A 24,249-nucleotide genomic window follows, 5' to 3' on the forward strand; every position below is an offset into this window, starting at 1 on the left:
GTGAGGGGTCTGGAGCACAAGTCTGATGAGGAGTGGCTGAGGGAACTGGGGTTGTTCAGCCTAGAGAAAAGGAGGCTGAGGGGAGACCTTATTGCTGTCTGCAACTACGTGAAAGGAGGCTGTAGCATGGAGGGGGTTGGTTTCTTCTCCCAAGTAGCAAGTGATAGGACAAGAGGAAATGGCCACAGGTTGCACCAAGGGAGGTTTAGATTGGATATTAGGAAAAAAGTCTTCACAGAAAGGGTTGTCAGGCATTGGAACAGGCTGCCCAGGGAAGTCGTGGAGTCACTATCCCTGGAGGTGTTTAAAAGGCATTTAGACAAGGTTCTTAGAGACATGGTTTAGTGCTAGAGTTAGGTTATGGTTGGACTCAAGGATCCTGAGGGTCTCCTCCAGCCTAAATGATTCTATGGTTTCAGTGCAGCTGGGTAGCTAGGCAATGTCTGGTGTTTCTGTGGTCTTACTCCAGCAGGATGAACAGCTGAATTCCACTATATTCTGTTTTATCCCTTTCCCTTTTTGCCTACATACTCCCTTATTTCAAAGCATGACATCAGTCATAATGATGATTCAAGATGCCAAACTAAAAACATAAATAAATAAATAAAATTGAAATGTGTTTGTGTGTCAGCTCAGAGCCTGAGCTCATTTTCATCTTCACTGTGTTCCACACTCTCTATTAATTTATTTGCAGATTTACAGCATCAGGCTTTATAGCCAGATGTATTCTCTGTCAGGGGAAAAAAATCTGCTTACACTGCAGCCTGTCACCACTTCTCTGATGCATTCACAAAAGACACCTGCAGAAATGTTGTTAGTCTCGTCAACTCATATGAAATGGGATTGTTACTCTCTCCTCTGTCTGAAGAAAATATGAAAAACTGAAAGGAAAAAAAATGAAGACAATGATCAATATCGCTACAACTGGTAGAAATATCTCTCTGCCAATAATACCACTGCAGCAATTACAAAGACTGATCTACTATTTCAAGAAAAAAGGATTTGTAATTCCTGCTAATATTTCTTTGCACATAACGTGGTCATTTAAACACAGAATTCCCAAAGCAGCATCTAATGGGAAAATTGTTGCAGCCACACCAAGTGCCTTATGCAAGGCCACGTGACAATTCAGTGACAAAATAAAGATAAACCTACCTCCCCTACCCCCGCACCCCTGAAGCCCACTTTTCCAACACCATTATCTGATATCAATGCACTTTTCTTACCATAGACCTTAGTATCTACGACTACATGAGTAGTTTGCATTCATATTCACTGTTCAAATGTAAGCGAAATGCATAAGAAGTGTTTACAAACTGTATAAATCTACATTTAGACAAGCAGTTAATAGTGAAATTACACTGACTTCAACATCTAGTCTTTGAATTCAGCAAATTATAAGTATCAGCAACCTTTAAAACTAGAGTTTAATTCTGCTGTTCCTCCAACCTCTTGCGTTATAATTACATAACTTCTGTGCGGTCATCTACTTTATTTGAGCTCTGCTTCTCAGAATTTGTTTCAAAAATCATTAACAAAACTAATCTAAAATGCAAATAACCCACACTTCAGTTGTTGTGCCCTGTTACAGACTTCTTTATGGGTCCCTTCAAGCTGCAGAAGACACAGCTTCTCATGGTACAGCTGAAGGAAGAGAGACCGCAGGAACAGAGCTGTGTCCTTACATCAGAGGGGTCTTTTCCTTTTTAGGTTGTAAATAAATAAATGCCTCTTCCATGTAACTGACTACAGCGATTCTCATCCAAACTGGACTGAAGTAATCGGATGTGAAGGTGCTTACTGTACATCTGTAAAACTAAATGAAGCTCAAACAAGAGCATCTTTGCTGTTTTGCATACAATATGTTCGGATGGTAACCTAATTCTGTCAACTTCCTGTTTTAAGCTTAAAAGGCCCTGCATGAAACGATGCACCTCCCACCACGCACATTGCCCAGGTCCCTGCAGCTGGGGCTTCTCCCGGCTTTCTTCACAAGCTGCGCCTGGTTTTGCTGCCAGCCCTGGGGCTGGTTTGTGTTGTCCACACCCGGTCTGCGCGCCCCGCTCCTCCCCGGTCACACCAGCACCGGCCCGCTCCCCGGCAGGACGCGCTGCCGACCGCCATTTTTCCTCCGCCCCCGCCCATGAGGTAACACCGCCTCCCCGCTGCCGTTACCATCAGCCAGCACCGCCCTCGCCGGCAGCCCACCCTCTCATCTCCCCGCCCGCCGACCTCCCGGGAAAGCGCCGGCCGCCCGCACCGCCCGCCCCCGCCTGAGGGGTGGGGGGAGAGGCCGCGCCTGCGCGGCAGCGCTGCTGAGGCCCGCGCTGTGTGGGCAGGCGGGAGGCCGGTGGCGCATGCGCGCGGCCGTGGCTGGTGCGCAGGTGAGGCGGGCGCGGTGCCGGGGCGGTGGGGCCGAGGGGGATGTTGAGTTTTGGGCCTCGGGGCTGGCCTCGCCGGGGAGGGAGGGAGCCGACCCTGCTCCTGGCAGGGCTCCCAACTGCCTTCCCGGGAGGTGGGTCCTTCCCGAAGTTCGGAGCAGACCTGGAGGGTGCTAGACGGGCCTGATCCCGGCTGGGAGCGCGGCGGTTTAGCCTCCAGGCTGTCGTGGCGTGTCCCAGTGCCTGGGATGGCGGCGGCTGGCTCTCCTGGGAAGGCTGTGGTGGGATCAAATCTCTCGTCAGCCCGGGGGTGTAAGGAGGCAGAGGTGACCCACGCTTACTGTTGTCTTCCTTGGAAACAGTGTGGTCACACTGAGAGCCTCGAGCGGCCTCGGCTTCCCCGCTGCCATCCGGGCCGGTCCCCGCTGGCAGGCAGCGGCCTAGTGTTGTGTAGTCAGGCCTGAGAAAATAGGTGGAGAGAAAGGTGCTCTGTGCTCCTGCTGTGAGGAAATGCACCTGGACTGTCTCACCAGGCACACTCCTAAGGAAAAAAAAAGAAGTTATGATGCGTGAAACGAAGCAGTGCCATAGGTGAAGCAGTGCCATAGGTGAAGCAGTGCCATAGGTGAAGCAGTGCCATAGGTGAAGCAGTGCCATAGGTGAAGCAGTGGCCGAGGTCCGGCAGGTTACAGCTGTGTCAGTGAGATGAGAGTTATCACTCCACTGATGGGGGGTTATCCCCTGCTGTTGTGTGGGGTGCTGCAGGCAGAGAGGAGAACAAAGCTGACTTCTGGTCATGTGAGGTTTTGCCAAGATAAAAGCATTTTTGGCTTTATAGTTTTCCATCTTTGGCTGAATTTTTTTTTTTCTTTTAATGTGTTCATGTGACTCTAGCATAACTTAGGGAAGGTGAAACTTCTTGTTATCTTCTGCAGCTCCATTAAAATGGGGAAGTTGTAGAGTTGTTGGAAACTAGCTAGGCAAAAAAGTTAAAGGAGTTGTGTCTACACAATATGAATAATTTTCCATCAATACACTCTATAAAGTGTTGAGCATTTGTCCTGTATCACAACACACTACATGTCACCATGATGTAAAGAATACATTTTTCGTAGGTCAGTTTTCTTACAGAAGTTGAATATTATGCAGGCTTGTCATATAGTGAGTAGAGGGTATTTGAGGTCTGACTGACTAATGTTTGTAAAGCATACCATTCATTATGTGGTGAGTATGCTTAGTTCCTTCTTGAATTAAGTCTACAGTGAAATCTGAGGTGTAAAAGTCAGTTTGTCTCTTGAACTGTTATTTAGTAACAAGATACTAATGAGGGCTGCTCTAATTTTCTTCTTTTCTATGAAAACTTTTTGTAGGTAATGTAAGCATTTTGGTATATACATGAAAGAGGAAGCAGGCATGTCAGCTCTTTGCCCACCACCATCTCCTGCAGTTGCAAAAACAGAGATCAGTTTGAATGGCGAATCACCTTTGTTAGCTGCCACTTTTGCTTACTGGGACAATATTCTTGGCCCCCGAGTGCGGCATATCTGGGCCCCAAAGACAGAACAGGTACTTCTCAGTGATGGTGAAATAACTTTTCTTGCCAACCACACCCTGAATGGAGAAATACTTCGGAATGCAGAAAGCGGTGCAATAGATGTGAAGTTCTTCGTCTTGGCAGAAAAAAGGGTAATAATTGTGTCATTAATCTTTGATGGAAACTGGAATGGAGACAGAAGCACATATGGACTATCCATTATACTTCCACAAAGTGAACTTGGCTTCTACCTGCCACTTCACAGAGTGTGCGTGGATAGGTTAACACATATTATAAGGAAAGGAAGAATATGGATGCATAAGGTAGGTTTATTGTTTATCACTAAAAACAGTTGTCCAGGTTGTCTTTAGCAAAAGCAAGAATTAAGATTCTTTGACACCTATTGTGTAGCAATCCAGCCATGAAAAATCAAAGGAAGCTGACCTCTCTTACAAGTACACAATTTTAAAAGTTGAAAGTGGTCAATATGTTAGAAAATTCAAGGCTGGCATTTTAGCTACATAATTTATCCTGGTAATAGTATATAACCTTTAACAGGCTACCTCAGTGAAATATATATCCTGTACAGTTTTTCATTTATCTTTTATAAATTGTTGCTTTTAATTGTGTTAATTAGTGTATTTAAACTAGGCAGACCTGTAAATTTACTCTCTGTTTCAAATCATTGTTCTCGCTGTTGAGGTCCAGAAGGGAGAACTGATGCAATTAATGTTGTCATCACAGTTTTACATTTAAAAAAAAAAAAAAAAAAAAAAGTAAACGAACAGTTTGGCGCATGTTAAATTGTGTAAAAGTAATGGGAGAACCATGAAAATACATCTGCTTTAGTCCAAATAGTTCTGCTTTCAAAATTCGAAAAGGAAAACACGCTAAATTCTTCTGAAGAATTTTAACTCTTGCCTTTTGGTACGTTATGGATATTTCCTTATTAAGTGAAAATTGTTATGTATTTTTGTTTAAAATAAATATTCTAATAATAAAAGTTAAAATCTCCGTTGTCTTCATGGAGTACAAGTTGTCTTAGAGTAGTAGATTGCATGTCAGCTGTAATGTGTATGGTGACTCATGTTTGTCTGAAAGTTTTTGTTCCTCTTCTGTTTTGAGACCTCTAGTCAACATACTTTAAACTTCCTTTTTGAGAGCTCTTATCTGAACTAATTAAGATTCTAGAATTAATCAGCTGATGTTAGTTTGTGTGGTGTTTTTTCCTTTTTGCTACATGAACAAATGCCATTGATTTTTGTTGTATTGCCTGGCCATGGCTGGCAGTGTATTCCATCACGTTGGCTCTTGACACACGGTTTATCTTGAATCAGATAGGTCAACTGGGTTAGCTGAGACAGTGATACATTGTGAAAAGACATCTATCGTCCTTCTCTTCTTGGTTTTGTTGTGGTTTTTTTTGTTTGAGTTTTTGGTTTTTTTGAGGAAGTTCAAAGATCCTCACATATATCCACAGCTGTACAGACTTTACCTTAGACGAGAGAAAGCTGCTTTGAAAATGTAGAATAAAATTTAGGCGTGAGTTGTATAATGATGATGCTGAATTAAAAGAGGCTCATTTGGTAGTTTGCATTTTGGGGCAGTTCAACACCTGTGCCTACAACAGGGGAAAAAAGTTAAAGTCATATGTGAAAAGAACTATCAGTTCTGGAATTTCTCATGGATGACATTATCAGCTCTTATGAGTTCTGTGTAGAGCCAGACAATTCCAGGTAGGCTTTAGAAGAGAAGAAACCTGAACTGAAGGACTAGGAGAAACATGGAACGGTATTCAGCTTGGCAAGGAAAGACAAGAAACTCTAAGCAAGTTGTCTACATGGGATTAGAAACCCCTTTTATCTATTTCAATTTTGTGTTCCAGAGGTTTGTCTAAGACTTTTGAGCAGTTGTATTTCTAAAAAGAAGTGGCTTATACCATTTATTGAGCTTTATCTTCATGAAGACTGACTTCTTTTAAAGCAAAGGATATTAATTGTCAAGGATGTCTTACTTCACTGACACTGAACTCAAGGATGGAGGTGCCCCAAAGGAATCTGCCTCATTCCAGGATTGTTTTTCAGAGATGCTTCTTTTAGATGGTTAGCCAAGATTTATTACTGTTTTGGGACAAGTTATTGTGGCTTGTTCCCTATTCATCTGCTCAAAAAAAATTATGCAAACTCTTATTCCACTTGATCAGCTTTATAGGTCGGTCACAGGAAATTAATGAGTAATCAATAAAAATGCAATAACCTGTCAGCATCTAGCAAAATTTGCTACTCAGCTATTGCTGAGTCTGTTTTGAGAATTTTGTCCAGTCTCTTGTACAGTGTGTGTACAGTTTTGTGTGTTTTGAAGTCTCATGTCTCCTGCACAATGTTTTGAAGACTTGTCAGTGTCTCAAGATGTGGAAAAAAAATAATCTTGTTTTTCCTGCTCTCCCCAAACAAATTATTTTTTTCTCATTCTGAAGATCTCATTTTTCTCTTGCTGCATCAGGAACCATCAATCTGTATCTTATCCATTTGAAAATAAACATCCATACATAGAGTGGAATGCTGCACCATAATCTGATCATTTGGCATTTTCTTGATCTGTAATGAAGCAACATAACGTTTTGTCGTTGTCATCACACCCTCCCTTTCCTGCTGCTCCTGCCCAAGCATGTGAGAGATTTGGTGGGGCGCAGAGCAGGGAGCACTGATTTGTTTAAAATGGCATAAATTCCTGCTAATGTCAACTCTGTAAAAGAAAAAAGACTTGAACATCGAAATTTGAATCTCAGAAGCATGACTCCACAGGGAAGAAACTGTACCATTTGACTGTTGTGTGCATACATATATAAACAAATACCAGAGCATTTACATTAACTGCTTCTCTTGCTCAGGAGAGGCAAGAACATTTCCAGAAGATTGTCTTGGAAGGCACGGAGAGAATGGAGGATCAGGTAAGGGCTGTCCGGTGGATGTGTCTGATACACCATCACAAAACTATTTGACTGCATCTGGTGACTGTAGAAGTTGGTGCTGCTTCTTATTTTTGGGATCCAGGAAGATACTTTGGACTGACTGATGACCTGCCATGCACAGGAGGCAAAATTTCTGAAGATAGGATGATCGAAGCTGCGGACAAGTTGAAGGAAAATATGTTTCATCACTTTATGGGTAAAGTGGAAATCTATGAAGAGTATTACCTTTCAGAAAAGGAAAGTCGTTTACGTGAACTTGAAGCTCTGTAAACATAGTAGCTTCCATAGATTCATGCTTGCCTCCTGTCAAGGATGGGTTTTCACTAGGTCATTACCTTTTTGAGTTACAGAGACATATGGAGTCTGTCATGTTGGAATGTGGTTGGAGACATAATGGATAAGACTGTGAAAAGAATTTGATTTCTGAAACTGTAAATGTGAAATTGTAGCTTCAGTTTCTTGTGATAGATAAATAATTTTGTATGTTAATAACTAATATGCCTGTGTTTGTTTTCCTATCATTGTTAAAACTTTGGACTTGGATCTAAAATGCTTAATAGTAATTGCACCTAATAAGGTATGGTGAAATCACCTCACTCCAAATACATTATGTGGAGGCCAATTAAACTGATTGTGAAAATTAGCATAGGACCCTGGAAATACATTTTAGACATGATGTTGAGAAACAAAATGTATGTATACACGTCATAATTATCAGCAAAGCCCAAGAACCCTTTGTGTCAATTTCGGCTCATATCACACTTCCAAACAATCAGAAGGTAAAGATGTTGTGCATCCCATATTGCAAGTTCATGTTAGTAGTAACTTCTAATATTGCACAATGTGCTTTTACTTCAAGCCTTTTATTTATTGTGCAGGGCCAGAGCATCATTCCAATGCTGACAGGAGAAGTTATTCCTGTAATGGAACTCCTTTCATCTATGAAATCACACAGTGTTCCAGAAGAAATAGATGTAAGTCCTTGTGTTCTTTGCATTCTGAATAAAAAAGCGGCTTTGGCACTCTGGTTTGGCACTCTCTTCTTGGCAAACAAAACCCCACAGTTGTCATAATTCTTGTACACTCCAGTTGTTTCACATGAAGTTCTGCTAAATGGTGTAGGGAAAACACAACTGTTTTGCTTTGGTAAATATAACGGTACTAACAGTGGGTGTTATGGTCAGCACTTAACAAAATTGACCACGTAGGATGATACTGTTTTTTAAGAGTGGAGTGGAAAGGCTGATGCACAACAAAATGAAGGGAGAGGTAAATGGTTTTAATATTGATAGCTGTTTCAGCTTGGTTTAGTGCTCCCATGGAAGAAATAGAAGTGATTTCACATGCACTAATTTAAAGTATTCTGTACAAGGTTGTAGGAAAAAAAAGCACTGGGAGGAGTCTGACTTGTGACTGATGAAGAATATTTAATAATCAAGTGACTTTCTTATTTTCAAAATGCTTTGATTGCAATCAGAATGTCATTTTAAGGTTGTACTTTTTTGGACAGTCTTGCAACTTGGCTTAAATAGTTCCCAAACATTTTCCACCTAACATTAAAACCAAAAATCAGTTAATTTGAAGGTGCTGCACATCCTTGTCTAACCTTTGTTTTTATTTACTTGCATTTCAGATAAGTGACACGGTGCTAAATGATGATGACATTGGAGATAGTTGCCATGAAGGCTTTCTCCTCAAGTATGAATTTCAGTTTTGATTTATGCTGTAGTAAAATGGTTTAAACTTGTGTGTGCATATATATGTATATCTGTGTATTTGTGCATGTGAACATATATTAGATTAGTTTTCTTTATAGGAGGGAGGAGAATTATGTATAATTTGACTTTTTGAGATTGTTGTCTATAATGTGCTGTGGAAGGCACTATCTTTAGAAGAATGGCTCTGGACAAATAGCTGCATCTGTATAGACTGTGTTGTCACAGAGTCATTTGCTTGATAAGAATTCCTATAAAATATAATTTTTTTTATATTGATGTTTAATTTTATGAGAACATAAGTCAAAGTTTTACTTTTTATGAAATGGGTTGTGTTTACTCCATGAACTATGAATAACAGTCATTAAAGCTATGGCATCTAGAAAGCTTATAATTAAATTGTGTATTTATCTTTTTTTCCTGTTTTTAATGTGTAAGTGGAAGTAGTTGAACTTGAATACAACTTGATCTCTTCCTGTGGGAAGGCGTATTTCATAGATTTTAATTTATGTTCTGTTACTTTCCAGAACTTCTCTGGTATAACTGCATTTATTTACATAGTGCTTAGTGCCATTTATTTGTATAGTGTCACATACATTTTCAGTACTAGAGGATCCATGTGTTAAATTAACTAATTCTTCACAGTATTGTAGTATTTAGATCCATAGAGAATTTGAGAAATAATGAAGTGAATATCATGGAATGCATTATTGTAAACAACTAGACCACTGATGATGAGCTATTCTCATGCCAGATGGAGATTTATTGGGCAGGTAGTATACTGTAGGGTCGCAGTTATCTCTTCTCGGTACTTCTCCCTGGAAATTTTGTCCTGAAAAGTATATAAAGGGTCCAAATATCTGCTTTCTAGCTTACCACCAAAGCTTATCAGCTCATCTAGGTTCAGATTTCAAGTATTAGATATAATCTTGTATGGATTTACATGTCATTGAATCAACATTGGATAAACTAAAAAACCCGCTGTATCAACAATACCAACCCCCAAAATAAGCAGTCATATTTTCTTAGTAAGTTCTAAATGAAACTGACCATCTTATTTCTGCCCCAAAGGAAGAATTTGTAAGTGTACAGATAACCTTAAATTTAGGTCTTAGAATATAATTGATAAGATAAATCGTAGCACGTCCATATAAAGTCCACCTGTAAGATTTTGCAGTCCGAGCATAGCTATTAGTCTTTATTAATTAGAGGTGTTTATTAGAACTGGTTAATCACATACAATACCTCCTTCTGTAAGACAGCGTAAATGTACTTTTGTATATTCACAGATATTGAAGAATAATTTTTAACAGTGTCTAGACATTCTAGAGTATCTAGACTCTCTGAAGCTGTGGGCCAGATGCTGGTTTGAGAAAGTGCAGAGAGAAAGGAAGGATGAGGATATGAAACCTCAACAGGATTCTTAAGGACAAGTTATCAAGAGTTGTCAAGGTTAGTGTAGGTGTATTTACTGCAGCCTCTAAACTTAACATAAACTAAATCAGATCTGTGCTGCTGGCAACTCACAGGACAAGATCACTCAGCTTCCAGCATGCCTGTGTGTATTGTGAGGGACTCAAGCTTGTGATGTGCTCTTGCCCACTGAGTTATCAAGAGCAGAACAGTTTTCCTGCCAAGTCTCCCAAAACTGATCCACAGTTTCAGAAAATGAGGACAACCATAGAACTGATCTTCTTTCAAGATGCTTTCAAATCCTTCATTTTTTAATATGTCTTCTGTTACTTTAGATGAATCGTTTTGTACAGATTCTGTAATACAGTTAGAGAGTAGCAGTAGACAGTTTTTATTTGCTCTGTAACTGCTTTGTGGAGGTTCTGAGTGACAGCCTTTTTATTCACCAAAATGAAAATGTAGATACTGCTGAACTTCTGGATTTCAGTAGTAACCTACACAACTGTATGAGGTCCTATGGGTACAGGCCTTAAAGATATGGGCATGTATTTATACTAGGAGCACTTCATTCTTGTGAAGATGATAATTGTGTTATCTGAAAAGATTGATTAAATGCATTAACCTATGTTTGCTTTTCATTTACAGTGCAATTAGTTCACATCTGCAGACCTGTGGTTGTTCTGTAGTTGTAGGAAGCAGTGCAGAAAAAGTTAATAAGGTAATGCACTTTCTAGTAAACCGAACTTAAATACTGATTATTAGGAGTGTTATTGTGTTATTTGGAACAAGGTTTCTCTGTAAACATACTTGAGGTTGAAAAAGGATGGAATATTGATGTCTGGTTATCTTACCTCAGCTGATTGATCTAGCCGTTGATAATTCTGCCTGAAAATTGTCTTATCAGTTGTATTCTGGCAATTATAAGAAAACTACTGTATTTAATTTAATTGATACAGTATATAAATGAGTAGTAAATGCATCTGAACTTTTAAAATTGGGTTTGTTAGCTAAAATGTACAAATTGAAAAAATCTGACCTGTCTTGCCAGTTCAAGCTCTCTCTGTCAATGGGTATTTTCATGTACTCTTAAGAAATCTGTGTCTGCGCAGTTTCTCTTACACTGGGGAATAAATGTACTTCTGTATCATGAACTGTTTGTGTTTTGTGGAACCTCAAAGCTGTTGAGTCTCTAGTCACACATGTCGAAACAGGTGATCTTACTAGAACCTTGGACAATTCCATCACTTTTTTTCTTCATAGCTGTGTTTGTGTTGACTTCAGTTGGTTTAAAACTTAAGTAGTGTACAGTTTAACTGGTAGATCTTAAATTAGGTTTGTCTCAGCTTTCCAAAAGAACCAGAAAGAGGCAAAATACAGATATAAACCCCTAAAACTGAGTCGTAAAACAATAGAACACTCATACTTGCCGGAGCACAACAGTAGGGGTGATGTTTAGGAGCTTTCAGGTCTAGAAACAATAAGCAGTAGTAGCTGTACCTCTTAATGGGGGAGAGTACATAGTGTACATCATTATGGTGTATTTGGGAGGAAAAAAGTCACTCTTAGAAGCTATCATTTCAGAACAAGAAAACAATTATATTTTTGTGGTAGACATTTTTTCCTCCTGCTGTTATTATTTTTAACTTTCTTGTAACTTATGAAATACTTAATTTGAACCACTATCACCTGCACTGCTTTTCCTCTGATATTTTGCTGTAATTGGAGAGTTTGTTGATGCTTATTTTAAGCTTACTAATATATGAAAGGAAAACCAAAAGGTGAATAAAAAAATCAATTTCCTTATTCAGCATTCTCTAAGTATTTTTTGTATACAGCTTTTTTATTATATCAGAGTGTTAGTTTCAGATGAAGTGAAAGCAATTTCTGCAAGAGATACACTTGTGTTTACTGTCCATTGAAATATTTCTTAAAGGATATTTTTTTTAGTGTGGTGCAATGTATCAGTGTTTTTGATTCAGAGACATTTCCCTTTGACTTGCATTTAATTAGGGTGTCCCTCCATCCCTTCTAATAAAAACACCGATGTTAATTTTCAGTTAGAATATTCAGAGACAATTAAGTAAATGTTGTTTTCTTTGTGAGAAAATGTATTTCACTAAATCAATTGCCTCTCTACTCTCACAGCTGAGTCCTTTAAGAAACCTCTTCGACTCAGACACTATAGGGAAAGAACAGTCTAGAAGAAGTCATCTCGAGATACATCCAGGGTAGATTTCATAAATTCTATACAGATTCCTATGAGCAGTGTGCGCTCTGTGTCATGGTAAATTGTTCTGAAGTAATTGCTTTCTTTATGGCATACTCTAGCTTTCCTTAAAGTGGAAAAACAAAACAAAACAAAAAACACCAAAACCAACAACAATGACAAAACCCCAACTATTGTATCTTGCTGAAGTGGTGAAAAGCATTAGTCAGAATCTAGGTTGTCATTGTTTTAGGTACTGTGTAAATGCATTTTGCAAGGATAGAGCCTTCTCAAATACTTTACAGACACAGGGCACCAGAGATAAAGACTGAAAGATGAGCAGAATGGAATAACGTGCTTGTATTTAGAGATGATTACACATAGCTGCTGCAGCACAGGAGTTTGAAAATGGATAATGAAGTACCTTTGTTGCTTTTAATGGAGAGTTTGAGCAAATTACTGAGGAAATAAGCATGGATACTCTTAGGAAATTGACTGTGCCTGATTGGAGACAATAGGTGCTGTTTCAATATGGAATGAATAAAATAAGAGGCTTAAAACGCTGGGAAAGTAATCACAGTAACTCATGTTTATGAGTTTATTCTATGTTTATGTAATAGGAAGAGAGCAGAAGGCAAAAGTGATTCGTTCTGTAGAGTTGGCCAAAAAGCAAGCTTTGCCAAAAAGCATTGGATTTTTTTCTTCACTTGTCAAACAGTTGGAGTAATATGTTTACAGCTTAATAATTGAAGCATGTCCCTATTCTGTGACCTTGGTAAAGTTTTGGCTTTTCTAATAAGCATGATGAACCTTTTCGTTCATAATTTGAAATTCCTAATATATTCTAGTCGGAAATTGCATTTGAAGATCAGTTCATTCCTTACACTTTCATGTTTTTCAAAACTGTTCTTTTAATGCAGATTGTGAGAACATTGTGCCTGTTCCTTACGCCATCAGAGCGGAAGTGTTCCAGGCTCTGTAGAAATGAGTCGTCTTTCAAATATGAGTCAGGACTTTTTGTTCAAGGCTTACTCAAAGTAAGTACGCTTAGGAAAGTTCTGTTCTTCTCTAGTTTAAGAACATCCTTTAATGCATGTGTATGTGTGTGTAGATGATGCAATACTGTAATTAATACACAGGTTATCTCAGTACCTGTTTTCACTGTTATACTAAGGGAATCATCCAGTATGAAGGACTTTTTACTGGGCTACAACCACCAGTTCTCTCAAACAAAACACGTCTAAATAAATGGGTTTTAAAATTTAGCCATAGTGCTTTAATATTGTTTTGTTCCAGTACAAATTTGTTTTTTTAAAAAAAGTAACTAGAAGAATAATTTTTTCACTAAAACAGGATGCAACAGGAAGCTTTGTGTTGCCCTTCCGTCAAGTAATGTATGCCCCGTATCCTACTACACATATAGATGTAGATGTCAATACAGTGAAGCAGATGCCCCCTTGTCATGAACACATCTATAACCAACGACGATACATGAGATCCGAGCTGACAGCGTTTTGGAGAGCTAATTCAGATGAAGAAATGTCTCAAGATCATATTATACACACAGATGAGAGTTTCACACCTGATTTGTATGTACTCCTCTCTCACATCTCTCAAAGTTATTTGATTTGGGACAACTGAGCAAAGTAGATTATACTAAAAGGGTATTTTATAATAAAGTACATGAGGGTTTTTTTGCATTTGAAGAAGCTCCTTTGGCTCTGGTAGTAGCATTTCTTTTGGAGGAATTTACCGCTTCCATCAGTAGTTTTTGTTGCATTAAACATTCCTGAAATTCATTTACAGTGAAACTTCTGACCATGTTATGTTAAAGACTGTTGCCTGTTTAATTAGGGGTATAACAGAGCTAAATGTATTTGACACAGCCCAATGGCTTTCCTGGGTTTAGTTCATTTCATCTGAAAGTTTTGCTTTAAAATTCTGCATTGGCTTTAAAAATAGCAAGATTATAAATCACTAAAATTTTGAATTAACTTTTAATTTCTGCCAGATTGTAAACAGTAATGCTATTGCTGTGCACAACTGCTGGACAGTTAGTGCTCCTTGATGGCATTACCTCACATGTTTGTTTGCTTTCTTTTCTATAGAAATGTCTTTCAAGATATCCTGCATCGAGACACATTAGTAAAAGCCTTCCTGGATCAGGTAATCATTGCTTTTTCAGAAAAAACAAGAGCCAAAGTTCAGTACTTTGAACCCTAATAACAGATAATTTAATATGAATAGCTAGTTGGTTGGCTTAGTAGCTCTTTTTCATGCTAGTGCTATGATTCTACTCTGCATAACTAAAAAAAAAAATACTTGTGTTGTTTGCAGTATTAGTATAATACTGAAACTCCTATTTATGGAAAACAATCCACATTTTCTGTTGCTTTGCAACAGAGTCTACAGTTACAGCACTGAGAAAGCTACCTGACTGGTTTTAATTTCACATCATTTAAAATGGGAAAATAATACTTCGTCCAAACAGAATTCTAAGCCAGCTTAATGTATTGCATCTGAGCAAGTAGGAAAGGTTGAGTATATCTACAAATCTGCTGTTAACATGCCTGCTTTGTTGTAATTAAGGATATGTTATGTGTGTATGCACTGTTTCTTTATATTCCACATTCTTAAAATTATTATTGAATTTCCATGTCTGCTTAGTTTTCTGGTATATTTTTAACAGATCTTTCATCTGAAGCCTGGCTTGTCTCTAAGGAGTACTTTCCTTGCACAATTTCTTCTAGTCCTTCACAGAAAAGCCTTAACTTTAATAAAATACATAGAGGATGACACGTAAGTGAACAGATAATAGAAAGCAGCCTTTGAGAAACTTCCTTTGTTCTTTTTTACAATGCCCTTTTTTATTTTCTTGCAGGCAAAAAGGAAAAAAACCTTTTAAGTCTCTTCGTAGCTTGAAGACAGATCTTGACTTAACAGCAGAGGGCGATCTTAACATAATAATGGCTTTGGCTGAGAAGATTAAACCAGGTCTACATTCCTTTATCTTTGGGAGGCCGTTCTACACTAGTGTACAAGAACGAGATATGCTCATGACATTTTAAAGTTCTCCACCGCTAACATATAATATTGCTGTCTTGCGTGGCACGTGTCCGCGTGACCACCACACGTGTGGCGATCATTGACTTGATTTGAAGATGGAGCATTAGGAACATGGTAACACTACAGTCTGTCCACAGCAGGAAGGGGTATTGTTAGAGGGCAGCATATCAACTTAGCTAGACAAGCATGATTTTAATGAATCCATTTCTTTGTGTGTGGGGGGAATTTGTTTGTTTTTATCTTTTAACGGTAAATGTTACCAGAGTTTCTTTTGCCATATGGGCTGTAAATTTGAACATGTTGTGGTGTACGATAAAGGGAAGTGTTTTAATTTTCTTTACCCAGAGACTTCCTTCAGGTGTGTGTCGGTTTTCCCCTGTTCTCTGCTTTGTCAGTATTTTTAGTGTTTCCACAGAAAACAATACATACGTCCTCTCTAATCATGGAGGTTGTGGAATGGGAGCCTTCCAAGAGTTTCAAAGAGTTTTTTAACGTGTTTGTTCTTATGTATGTGGTACAAATCTGAAATAATCTTCCCTCATCTCCCTTTTTAACACTACAGGCTCCTTCATTTAGAGCATTTAAAGGTTTTTGGAATTTTTAATATACTACAAAGTGCTATTCTTGTGTGCAAACTGTTGACTATTAGCAGCTTAAATAACAGCACTCTGCACGTGGGAACTGGGTCATTATTTAAGCAGCTTTGTGTCTGTAAGTGCCAACCAGGATACTCTGTCACAGATTGCTGAGCCATCCTGCCGTGAAGTGTTCAGTGATCCAGCATAACCAAGCTCTTTTCGAAACACAAACCAGAAAACTTGTGTCATTCAGCAGCAGTTGTCAGCCTTTCTGTCTACTGTAAACTGCTGCTAATTCTTCCATTGTCAGATAGAATAATGTTCAGATTAAAGTATTAGACCTTCTCAAAAAAACACCAAGGTAATAGCCAAACTAAAAGACAAAACAGTATTATTTTTTTTTACATTGCCATTATTACTTATGGTAATCCTTAATTCAGAGATGAGCATGCCTATGAACTAATATGATTAGCATTTTACTAAGTGAATTCTAGTCAATAATCTTGTTAATCTTCTTAGTTCATTTTAGCACGTCTCCCGCTTTGCTTTGCTTTGCTTGAAAAGAAATACACACCTTTTATTTGTATGCCTCAGCCCTTCTTTCTCAGTAGCATGTAGAGTGATGTGGTGTCAGGTTAATCCAGACCCATTTTTTTGAAGTTTGACACATTTCTGTGAATGAACATCATCAGCGTTACCTACTTGAATAAGTAATGACATTTTGTGGAGCCATTTTTTGATGTACCTGTATGTAGGAGGCTTACAATGAGCCCAGCTCTTCATCAAAAGATGTCAGAATTAGGCTGAGTTACTTGTGCTGAGTTGCTGTTTGTCTTCTTACCATTATTATTTCTTTCTGTGTTTTTAAAAAAGAGCCTGATTCTGCTAAGTTTTAACTTTCCTGTCTAAGATTGTGAAAAAAATGTAATGAACACTGCTGGAACTTCTAATGTAGAAGTTATGTTGATGTCTAAAGAGCTTTAAATGTGCTGCTGAAATTAATTACTTCAGCTTGATAGGCATTGGAAACTTAACATTGACACTAGTAACAGTAAAGCTCTGATTGTTTACTGAAGATACTGTCACTTTTTGAAATTACTAAAACCTGGAAACTTTCTCAATTGCTACTTTTATTGCACAATTGTCACAAGTGCAGAACGTATTGTGAAGTAAATTATTAAATGCATCTGCATGTTGTGTTGTAAACCTTGCTCAGGAATCAAAGTATTCTAATAAAATTCATGCACACTTTTGACTTTAATTACTGCTGATTTTTTTCATAGCATTTATGTTCTGTATCTGACATAATAATTGTTTATCCTTTGAAATAAAAAGAATCCTTTTTCCTTCTTATTAAATTAGAAATTATGCTGAGATGATAAATCACAGACTGTCATTGATAGAAAGTCATATGTTATTTAATTCTTCTGTTTCTGTTAAGGACTTATGCATTTCTAGCTGAGACAGATGTGACTTGCTGTGCTTCTGATTTGCTCAAATAAGAATTTAGCCTTAACTTTTGGAAAGTTTTAACTCCATATGTGAGAATTCAGAAATGTTTTAAGGAGTTCACTTCTATCTAACCGTCAGTGAATACATTTCTTCAGGAATTTAATTCCCTGCAGTTAAAAGAATAGGGCCAGTTCACGTCTTCCAGTGGAATGTGAAAGGGAAGTAGTGGTTTACAGCATTTTTCCTGAACATGATTCCCAGTCTTTACACACCTATGAAGGCAGCATAGAAAGACATCTACTAGAATGTCTTGTTTGTTAAGACTGCAGAGGATATTCCCAGTCTATATATCAATATGTGGTAATGTCAGTTTTATTCCAGAGCAAACTGGATATTTTGATAACATACTTACCCCTAAGCCATCAGTACGATACACCAGTACAGAGAGCCAGGACATCTACACTCCATTGGCTACTGGGAAAAGGTGTTAGAAAGATTTTGTATTCTCAGATCTATGAAGACAAAGCAAAGTGGTCCAAAATGTGAGGGCTACCTCATACAGGCATGTTCCTCACCTCTATTGTCTAATCACAGCCTACAAAGAACATACTTAGTCCTCTCTTCAACAGTAAAGAAGTTTGTGCATTGCTATGCAGGGTAGGTTTTGCACATGAATAGAACACGGTTCTGTTTTCCTCTGTCCTGACTTGAAGTGACACATTGTCATGCCTCCTGCTTGGGCAAGGCACCAAGGAAACACCATAGTAACATGTCCATATTTACAAGGTTCTTCATGTGACAATTATCTCACTTGTCGAAGCCATGCTGTTCATATGTGTGTCCAGAGGTTTCAAACATAAAAGACTTCAGTTAAAGTTCAGAAGTAAGAAAAAGGACACCATCCTGACAAAGACCATTGAGTAAGTCTGAATTCAGTTCTAACTAAAATCATAGAGCTACCCCGCAAGAACTTTCAATCTTCAATTAGCACAGGGCAGCTTTTCATAGCAAAAGATCAGTGGAAAGAGAAATTTCTGCTTAGACAGCATGGAATGGCAAATGGTAATTCTTTTTTCGTTCCTGTATTTATTGTTGTGTAGGTGCAGGAAGGTACCTGACAACTGGAAAAGGGCCAAATGACAATCTGGGGAACTTCAGGCTGACCAGTTTCACTCAGGTGCCTGGGAAGATCATGGCATGTGTCCTCTTGGAGCATGTTTCTCTTCACGTGAGGGAGAAGAATGTCATGGGGAACTGTCAGTATGGCTTAATTTAGAGTGAATAACATTTCACCCACCTCATTGCTTTCAGTGATAAAACGACTGGCTTTTAACACAAGTGGAGAACAGGGGATATAATTTATGTTGATGGCCACCTTCCATCAACGTTGCTCATGGCATCGTCTGGTCAGTTCTGGGTATCACCAATGGCACAGATAAAAGCAAGGGCTGATTAAAGCCTACTGCAAGAGCACAGGTGTGCAACAGCCTAAAACTGGCTCTGGATTCACTGGTGAAAGTGTGGGTGTACTAATATATGAATCCCAGAAAGAGAAGTTTAGATATCAGGAATATGGTATCTATAAGGTCTAGCACACGTGTTAAAATATATGGCAGCGTATCCTTTACTTGAAATGTGAGGGTTAAGCAGGACTTTTTGTAGAAACTTCTATCTGTAGCAAGGAAGCAAAGACACTTAAAAAAGAGGAATATAGACATATAAGCAAGGGTAATTAGATAAAATAACTTATGATATTTTTGGCTGAGTGTCAAAGTAATAGCTTGATGCTGTGAAGCAGTGATATATCAAAGGCAAACATGTGAAGCTTCATCCCCAACCTGTATCTAACAATATGCAAAAATGTTTGAAAATGTGCAACAGCCAAAAGCTAATTTGTGAAACTTTAAGTTCAATGCCAGATTCTCTTCCATTTAGAAAATTGTGCCATTATAGTACAACAGAGTGTCTTTCCAGCTTCAGTTAAATATGACTAATGGTTGCCAGGCTTTTGGTTTTCAGTAGAAGCAGCAATATAAGAAATTACAGGCCAGGGAATATTGAAATTTAGTACTGCAGCCTCTACACACAGTAATTCAATATTTCTGCCAAAATAGTAGTGCAGCTGACTGATGAAACTGCAGTTTTAGCCTTCCATACTCAACCATAGTGATGCAAAGCAGTTTGTCCTTGATGAGATTTCTGTCTGTCTCAGGCTGCTATTTGCCGGAGATTAGTCCTGCATCACTTTGTCTCCTGCTGGTATTCCCTGCCCTGTCTCTGTGTCAGCAGAATTTGGAAATAATTTCTGATAAGTTAGATTCTGGAGGAAGGACCTTCTGGCATTTGGGGTTGTTTTCAGCAGCCAAGGGCAGCTGCACAGACAAACACAGAGTACAAAGGACCTGGACAGTAAGTAATGACTAATTAATTTCATACCAGTTTTTGGCAGATAACTGGGCACTGGCAGGCTGAGGAACGTTTTAGGTTCAGTCTGCTTTTAGCATTGTTACTGCCAAGGTCTGACACTTCTGCTTCAGGCTGCAGACTCAAGAGACAGTTGATGCAAACTGATTAACATGTTTGTTGATTAATGATCACACTAGAAGGAAATGGGCAGAACAGCAAAATTACCAGTGATCTAGGCAATCAGATATACAAGCTTGTAATTAAATAACAATGCAGAGTATTAAGCTTGACTATGAAACTTAATTATAGGTTTGAAGTCCAGTGAAAGATAAACACATAATCGCAATCAAATGAGAATTACGTTAATGTGGAGCTGCAAATCTATTTCCTCCCACACCACATCTGACAGACACACATCTTCCTTCCCCCTCCAAACTCCTCTCAGCACCCCACACCTGATTGCTTTTCCCCATTGGCCATAATTTTGCTATATCTGTATCACTTAGGCAATATTTGGCATATGTGGCTTTACCAACAATAAAGTTTGGTGTGAGTGCATTTGAAACCCAAAGTTCCCCTTCTGTTGTTCAGTTCAGCCTGGTTGGACTTACTTTACCTTATTCGGTTCCTAGACACAATTACTTTACTGCAGCCTCCATCTCTGGCTGGCTCCTATTAAGCATGAGCAGGTTCTTACCATATGCACTGACTGCTTACATACCAGGGCAGCAGAATAACTTGTTTTTCACACATCTGCTGTGGGTTGCCAGAGGTTCTCCGTAGGACCTTGGCTACTATGGGGCTGCCTGCCCCACTGGACGTCTGGTATGCCAAAGCTAAGGGGGTTGTGAGCTCTAAAACGTGCAGGAAGCCAACTGAATTAAGCCACAGGGCACCTTTCAATGCTGAGACCTCCAGGACAGGGAAACAGGCACTAAAAATGTTCCTTGCAGGGTACGGGAGCATGGCGTAGCAGCACAGTGCCTCACCACACAAGCTTGTGGTTATGGTTCAGGGATCCACGATGTTAGCGTGTCGTGACTGCAGTGCACTCATGGATGTTTGATTTCCTGTGAGTACATCAAATAAAGTTACTCTTTGATGCAAGCTGGTAGTTGCCTTGGTGGCTCTCTAAAATGTGAATTGTACTTCAGACCCTTTCACTGTCCTTCAAGTTGCACACAAAAAGGCAGCTACATTTCTAAATGTTTTTTAGGATAGTTGCAGCCCCAATGTACAAATAAAATGTAAACTATGAAGATGTGACAAAAATATAATTAAACATTCCAGTCACCTTTGTGATGATACATTTAAGGAAAAAAAATGAAACAAAATAGACAAACAAAAACAACAACAACAAAAACCACAACAACAATAAAAAATATAACATCTGTGCCCCTGACACCCCTTTTGGCTCTGTGGGTTGGTGAAAGATGGACCGTTTTTCCTATGGAGGGGGAAAATCTTCCCATGGCCTTGCAACAGTCTAAATGGGAAAGAACTAAGTATTTTTCACTCGAGGCCATTTGTCTGAACTCCAAAGAGCCTGATTGTGCGGAGACTGAAAACATTTTTGCTTTTAGCCAAACAGGGCTATTTCTTTCCTGAAACACAAGACAGTGTTATTCTGCTGTGCAATAAAAGATCGATTCTTTGGGCTGTGAAAAGGAGGTTTTTAGATAACTTGGGTGCCGGTGGTCACAAAGCCATCCTCTGCCACCATCCGTGCACAAAGACCTCCTGTCTATCTGCAGGCAGCTGCTGGAAACAGCTTTGCTGCAGGCGGTGGAGCCTGTGACCGAACCAATTGAGGAGCTGCTGTTGGGATTTCAAACACGCTCTGTTTGCAAAGAGAATTCACAGAATATTTTGAGGAAGAATCCGGGAGGAGCAACACAATGACACAGCAAAAGCAAACTGCGTGGCTACAGCTGTGCTGAAGAGGCAGCATTTACTCCAGGGCAAACAAAGGATTTGGGTGGAAGGAGGAGGACTTGGAGTGGTTAGGCATTAAATTCTTCCCAAGAGTGAAGGTAAAAAAAAAGGTAAAAAGAACAAAAAAAAGGATTCATCCATGTCAGAGAAACTGAGTCAAAGCCTACTTGGAAGGGGAGGATGAAGAACAAAAGGATGCTGGGGAGGACTGAGCAGTGAGAGCCTATGAGTGGTGTGCTGGGAGCCCACTGGTCCAGAGGTGCGAAAGGAGGCTGAGGATGTCAAACCTGTGTGTGACGACCATGCTATTGAGGTGAAAACCAGTGGATGCATTCACAGAACAGCCTCAGTGGGTGTGTGGTTACCCAAATGCAAGGCTGTTGTTTTGTTAAACCATGTTAGCACTTGGTGCAATGCTGTGGGAGTAGTTTCATAGAGCAGTGTAACTGGTGCTGGGGACCTGAAGTTCACACTGTATGTATTACAGCAGTCTCACTTCAGATGATCTTTAGTTCTATCCCATGCACTGACTTCTCACTGGCTGCTGGAGTGCCTCTTCCTATTCAGTTTAAAGTGATGCAGTCTTTTTTATGTAGTCCATTCAGTGAGCCAAACCTCAGTGAGGAGGGATGGATGACCAGGTGAACGATTTTCCTGGTGTGAACAGAAACACTGCTGCAGATATACCGCCTGACCAGGCAGCTGATCACAAGCAATGGGTACAAGTATTCAAATTAAACAAGAGAAAGGCAACAGAAAGCAGAAAATGAGAAAATGGGGAAAAGGAAAGGGTAAATTATCCAGGAAGCTCTGAAAGAAGAGGAGAAAGGAATACCAACAGGACTTTGTTTTCAAAGGTAGCATGGCATGGGGCAGAAATTAATCTGGTTTGAGATCTGTGCTTCTGGTTAAAAAAATGTTCTGTTTTATCATAAATGCATTTGGATATTCAGCCTTTAAAAAATCTGAGTGGCAGGAATCAAACAGATATTAGAGTGGCCATATTTATGTGCCTCTGTTTTTTCCTTGCATCTGGTTTGGATTACTATACTTGTCTTTCTCATGGTAGAAGATTGTTGAAATGCATTTATCCAATTCCTTTCTTCTCCTTTCCAGCTTATCACTGAATGCAGGCAACATTTTTAATTCTAGCAGAAAACTGATGCATCAAAAAAATCAGGCAGAAACATGCCTCAGCAAATATTTCTGTTCCTACTTCATTATGGGAAGAATTTTTAAAACTATTGTAATATATCTAAATGCTTGCAAAGACAAACGGCTTGACCAGAGGCTATTGAAGTGGACTGAAAAACATCCACTGATATCAGCTGCAGGATGAGGCAATGGAAAAAATTTGTGTGTTTAAGTTCTTCACAATTTGTTTGAAACAATCTACAGAACAAGACTCATTACTGTGTTCATGATGTAGGTTTCTGCCTTTCCAATGCAGCCTGATTTAATTCCACTTCCACTTAGTTTGACAGTTCCTCTCTATTGGCTGTGTATGCTGCAGCATCTCCAGTTTTTGGAAGTTTGTCTTCTCTTTAGAAAATTCCTGCAGTACAGAGAATCAAGGCATCTTGGAGCCATCTCACGCTTGCTTGTGGGCAGAAATTATGGAATGCTGACTATTTGGTATGTCAAATCTCACCAGTGGCTGGAGAGAAAGTAAGCCATTATTAAAACCAGCATTGTGATTTTTCTCCAACAAAAGAAAGATCCATCTGGTTCTTATGCTGTTTGAGACCATGTCTATAAGGTGAAGCAGTGCAGACTTTGCTGACTTAAAGACCGACATCAGAACCAGGTCTCTTTTAGTGTTTCATGTTTGTAATCTGCTTAACTCAGAGTAAGGAGTGGAGACTGTAGGTGAGAAGATGAAAGAGAAACAAGGACAAGATCTGTGTGTTGCCATGATTCCTGCAGTGAGAGAGAGCTAAATGCTGTCCATCACAACCTCACATCGTGGCAGCGTCTCAGGGTTCCAACTCAGTATGCTGAGCACATCTGAAAGAACAGCTCTGTTGACTGTACAGTCACGTGAATAGTGTGGGTTTTTGACGCCTTGTGTTGTTAGCCTTACATTTCTTGTTAAGAGATTGCTCTGATGACTACAAATGACTCTATAGGCAAGCGGCTGCAGAGATGAAAGACTATGAGGGTTATACCACATTAATTAGTGTTACGCGATGGTGGTGAGTCCCTGGAAGCCAGCTAAAGACGGTCCAGAACAGGAATTATTCACAGTGTGCTTTGTTTTAATACTGGCTTGCTTAATAAGTGACTTCTCTGAAGGAAACATTTTGCTCGCTGTTTTCTTGATACTGTTTGAAAACTATTCTTAATAATGTTCTGTGTTAAAGGGTGTAAAAAAAAAAGCTCTTGAAAGGAGAAAATCTTAGTTAACAAAATAGCTGGTTTTTGTCCCAAGTGAAGACATGTCCCAAAGTCAGTCTGAGCCAAGTCATGGTTTGTCAGTAAGAAAGCTGGGCTTTGCTCTACGAGGTGTATTTACAGCACAGTATTTCATAGCCTTGATGACGCAAATATGTCATTAGTGATCAGATAATGACAGGACTGCTCATTTGGACA

At 39.2% G+C, this 24,249-nt stretch overlaps 1 protein-coding gene across 7 annotated transcripts; it reads left to right on the forward strand.

Moving 5' to 3' along the window:
* The first annotated feature begins 2,247 nt into the window (after nt 1-2,247).
* C9orf72 (C9orf72-SMCR8 complex subunit) lies at nt 2,248-17,125 on the forward strand. Of its 7 annotated transcripts, none has more exons than XM_065046298.1 (11): nt 2,248-2,384; nt 3,752-4,238; nt 6,806-6,865; nt 7,765-7,860; nt 8,520-8,584; nt 10,660-10,732; nt 13,141-13,257; nt 13,574-13,809; nt 14,329-14,386; nt 14,910-15,019; nt 15,102-17,125. In XM_065046298.1, the coding sequence occupies exons 2-11, from the start codon at nt 3,777-3,779 to the stop codon at nt 15,286-15,288; spliced, it is 1,464 nt and encodes a 487-aa protein (XP_064902370.1). In that variant the 5' UTR covers nt 2,248-2,384; nt 3,752-3,776; the 3' UTR covers nt 15,289-17,125. The 7 variants fall into 7 exon arrangements, 5 of the variants coding, with proteins under 5 accessions (XP_064902370.1, XP_064902375.1, XP_064902373.1 ...); XM_065046300.1 differs by having other exon boundaries at nt 2,379-2,515; XR_010469021.1 differs by lacking the exon at nt 2,248-2,384 and adding an exon at nt 2,399-2,515 and having other exon boundaries at nt 13,644-13,809.
* Nucleotides 17,126-24,249: the final 7,124 nt, after the last annotated feature.

The sequence above is a fragment of the Columba livia genome, chromosome Z (assembly GCF_036013475.1).
Source record: "Columba livia isolate bColLiv1 breed racing homer chromosome Z, bColLiv1.pat.W.v2, whole genome shotgun sequence".
NCBI lineage: Eukaryota > Metazoa > Chordata > Aves > Columbiformes > Columbidae > Columba > Columba livia.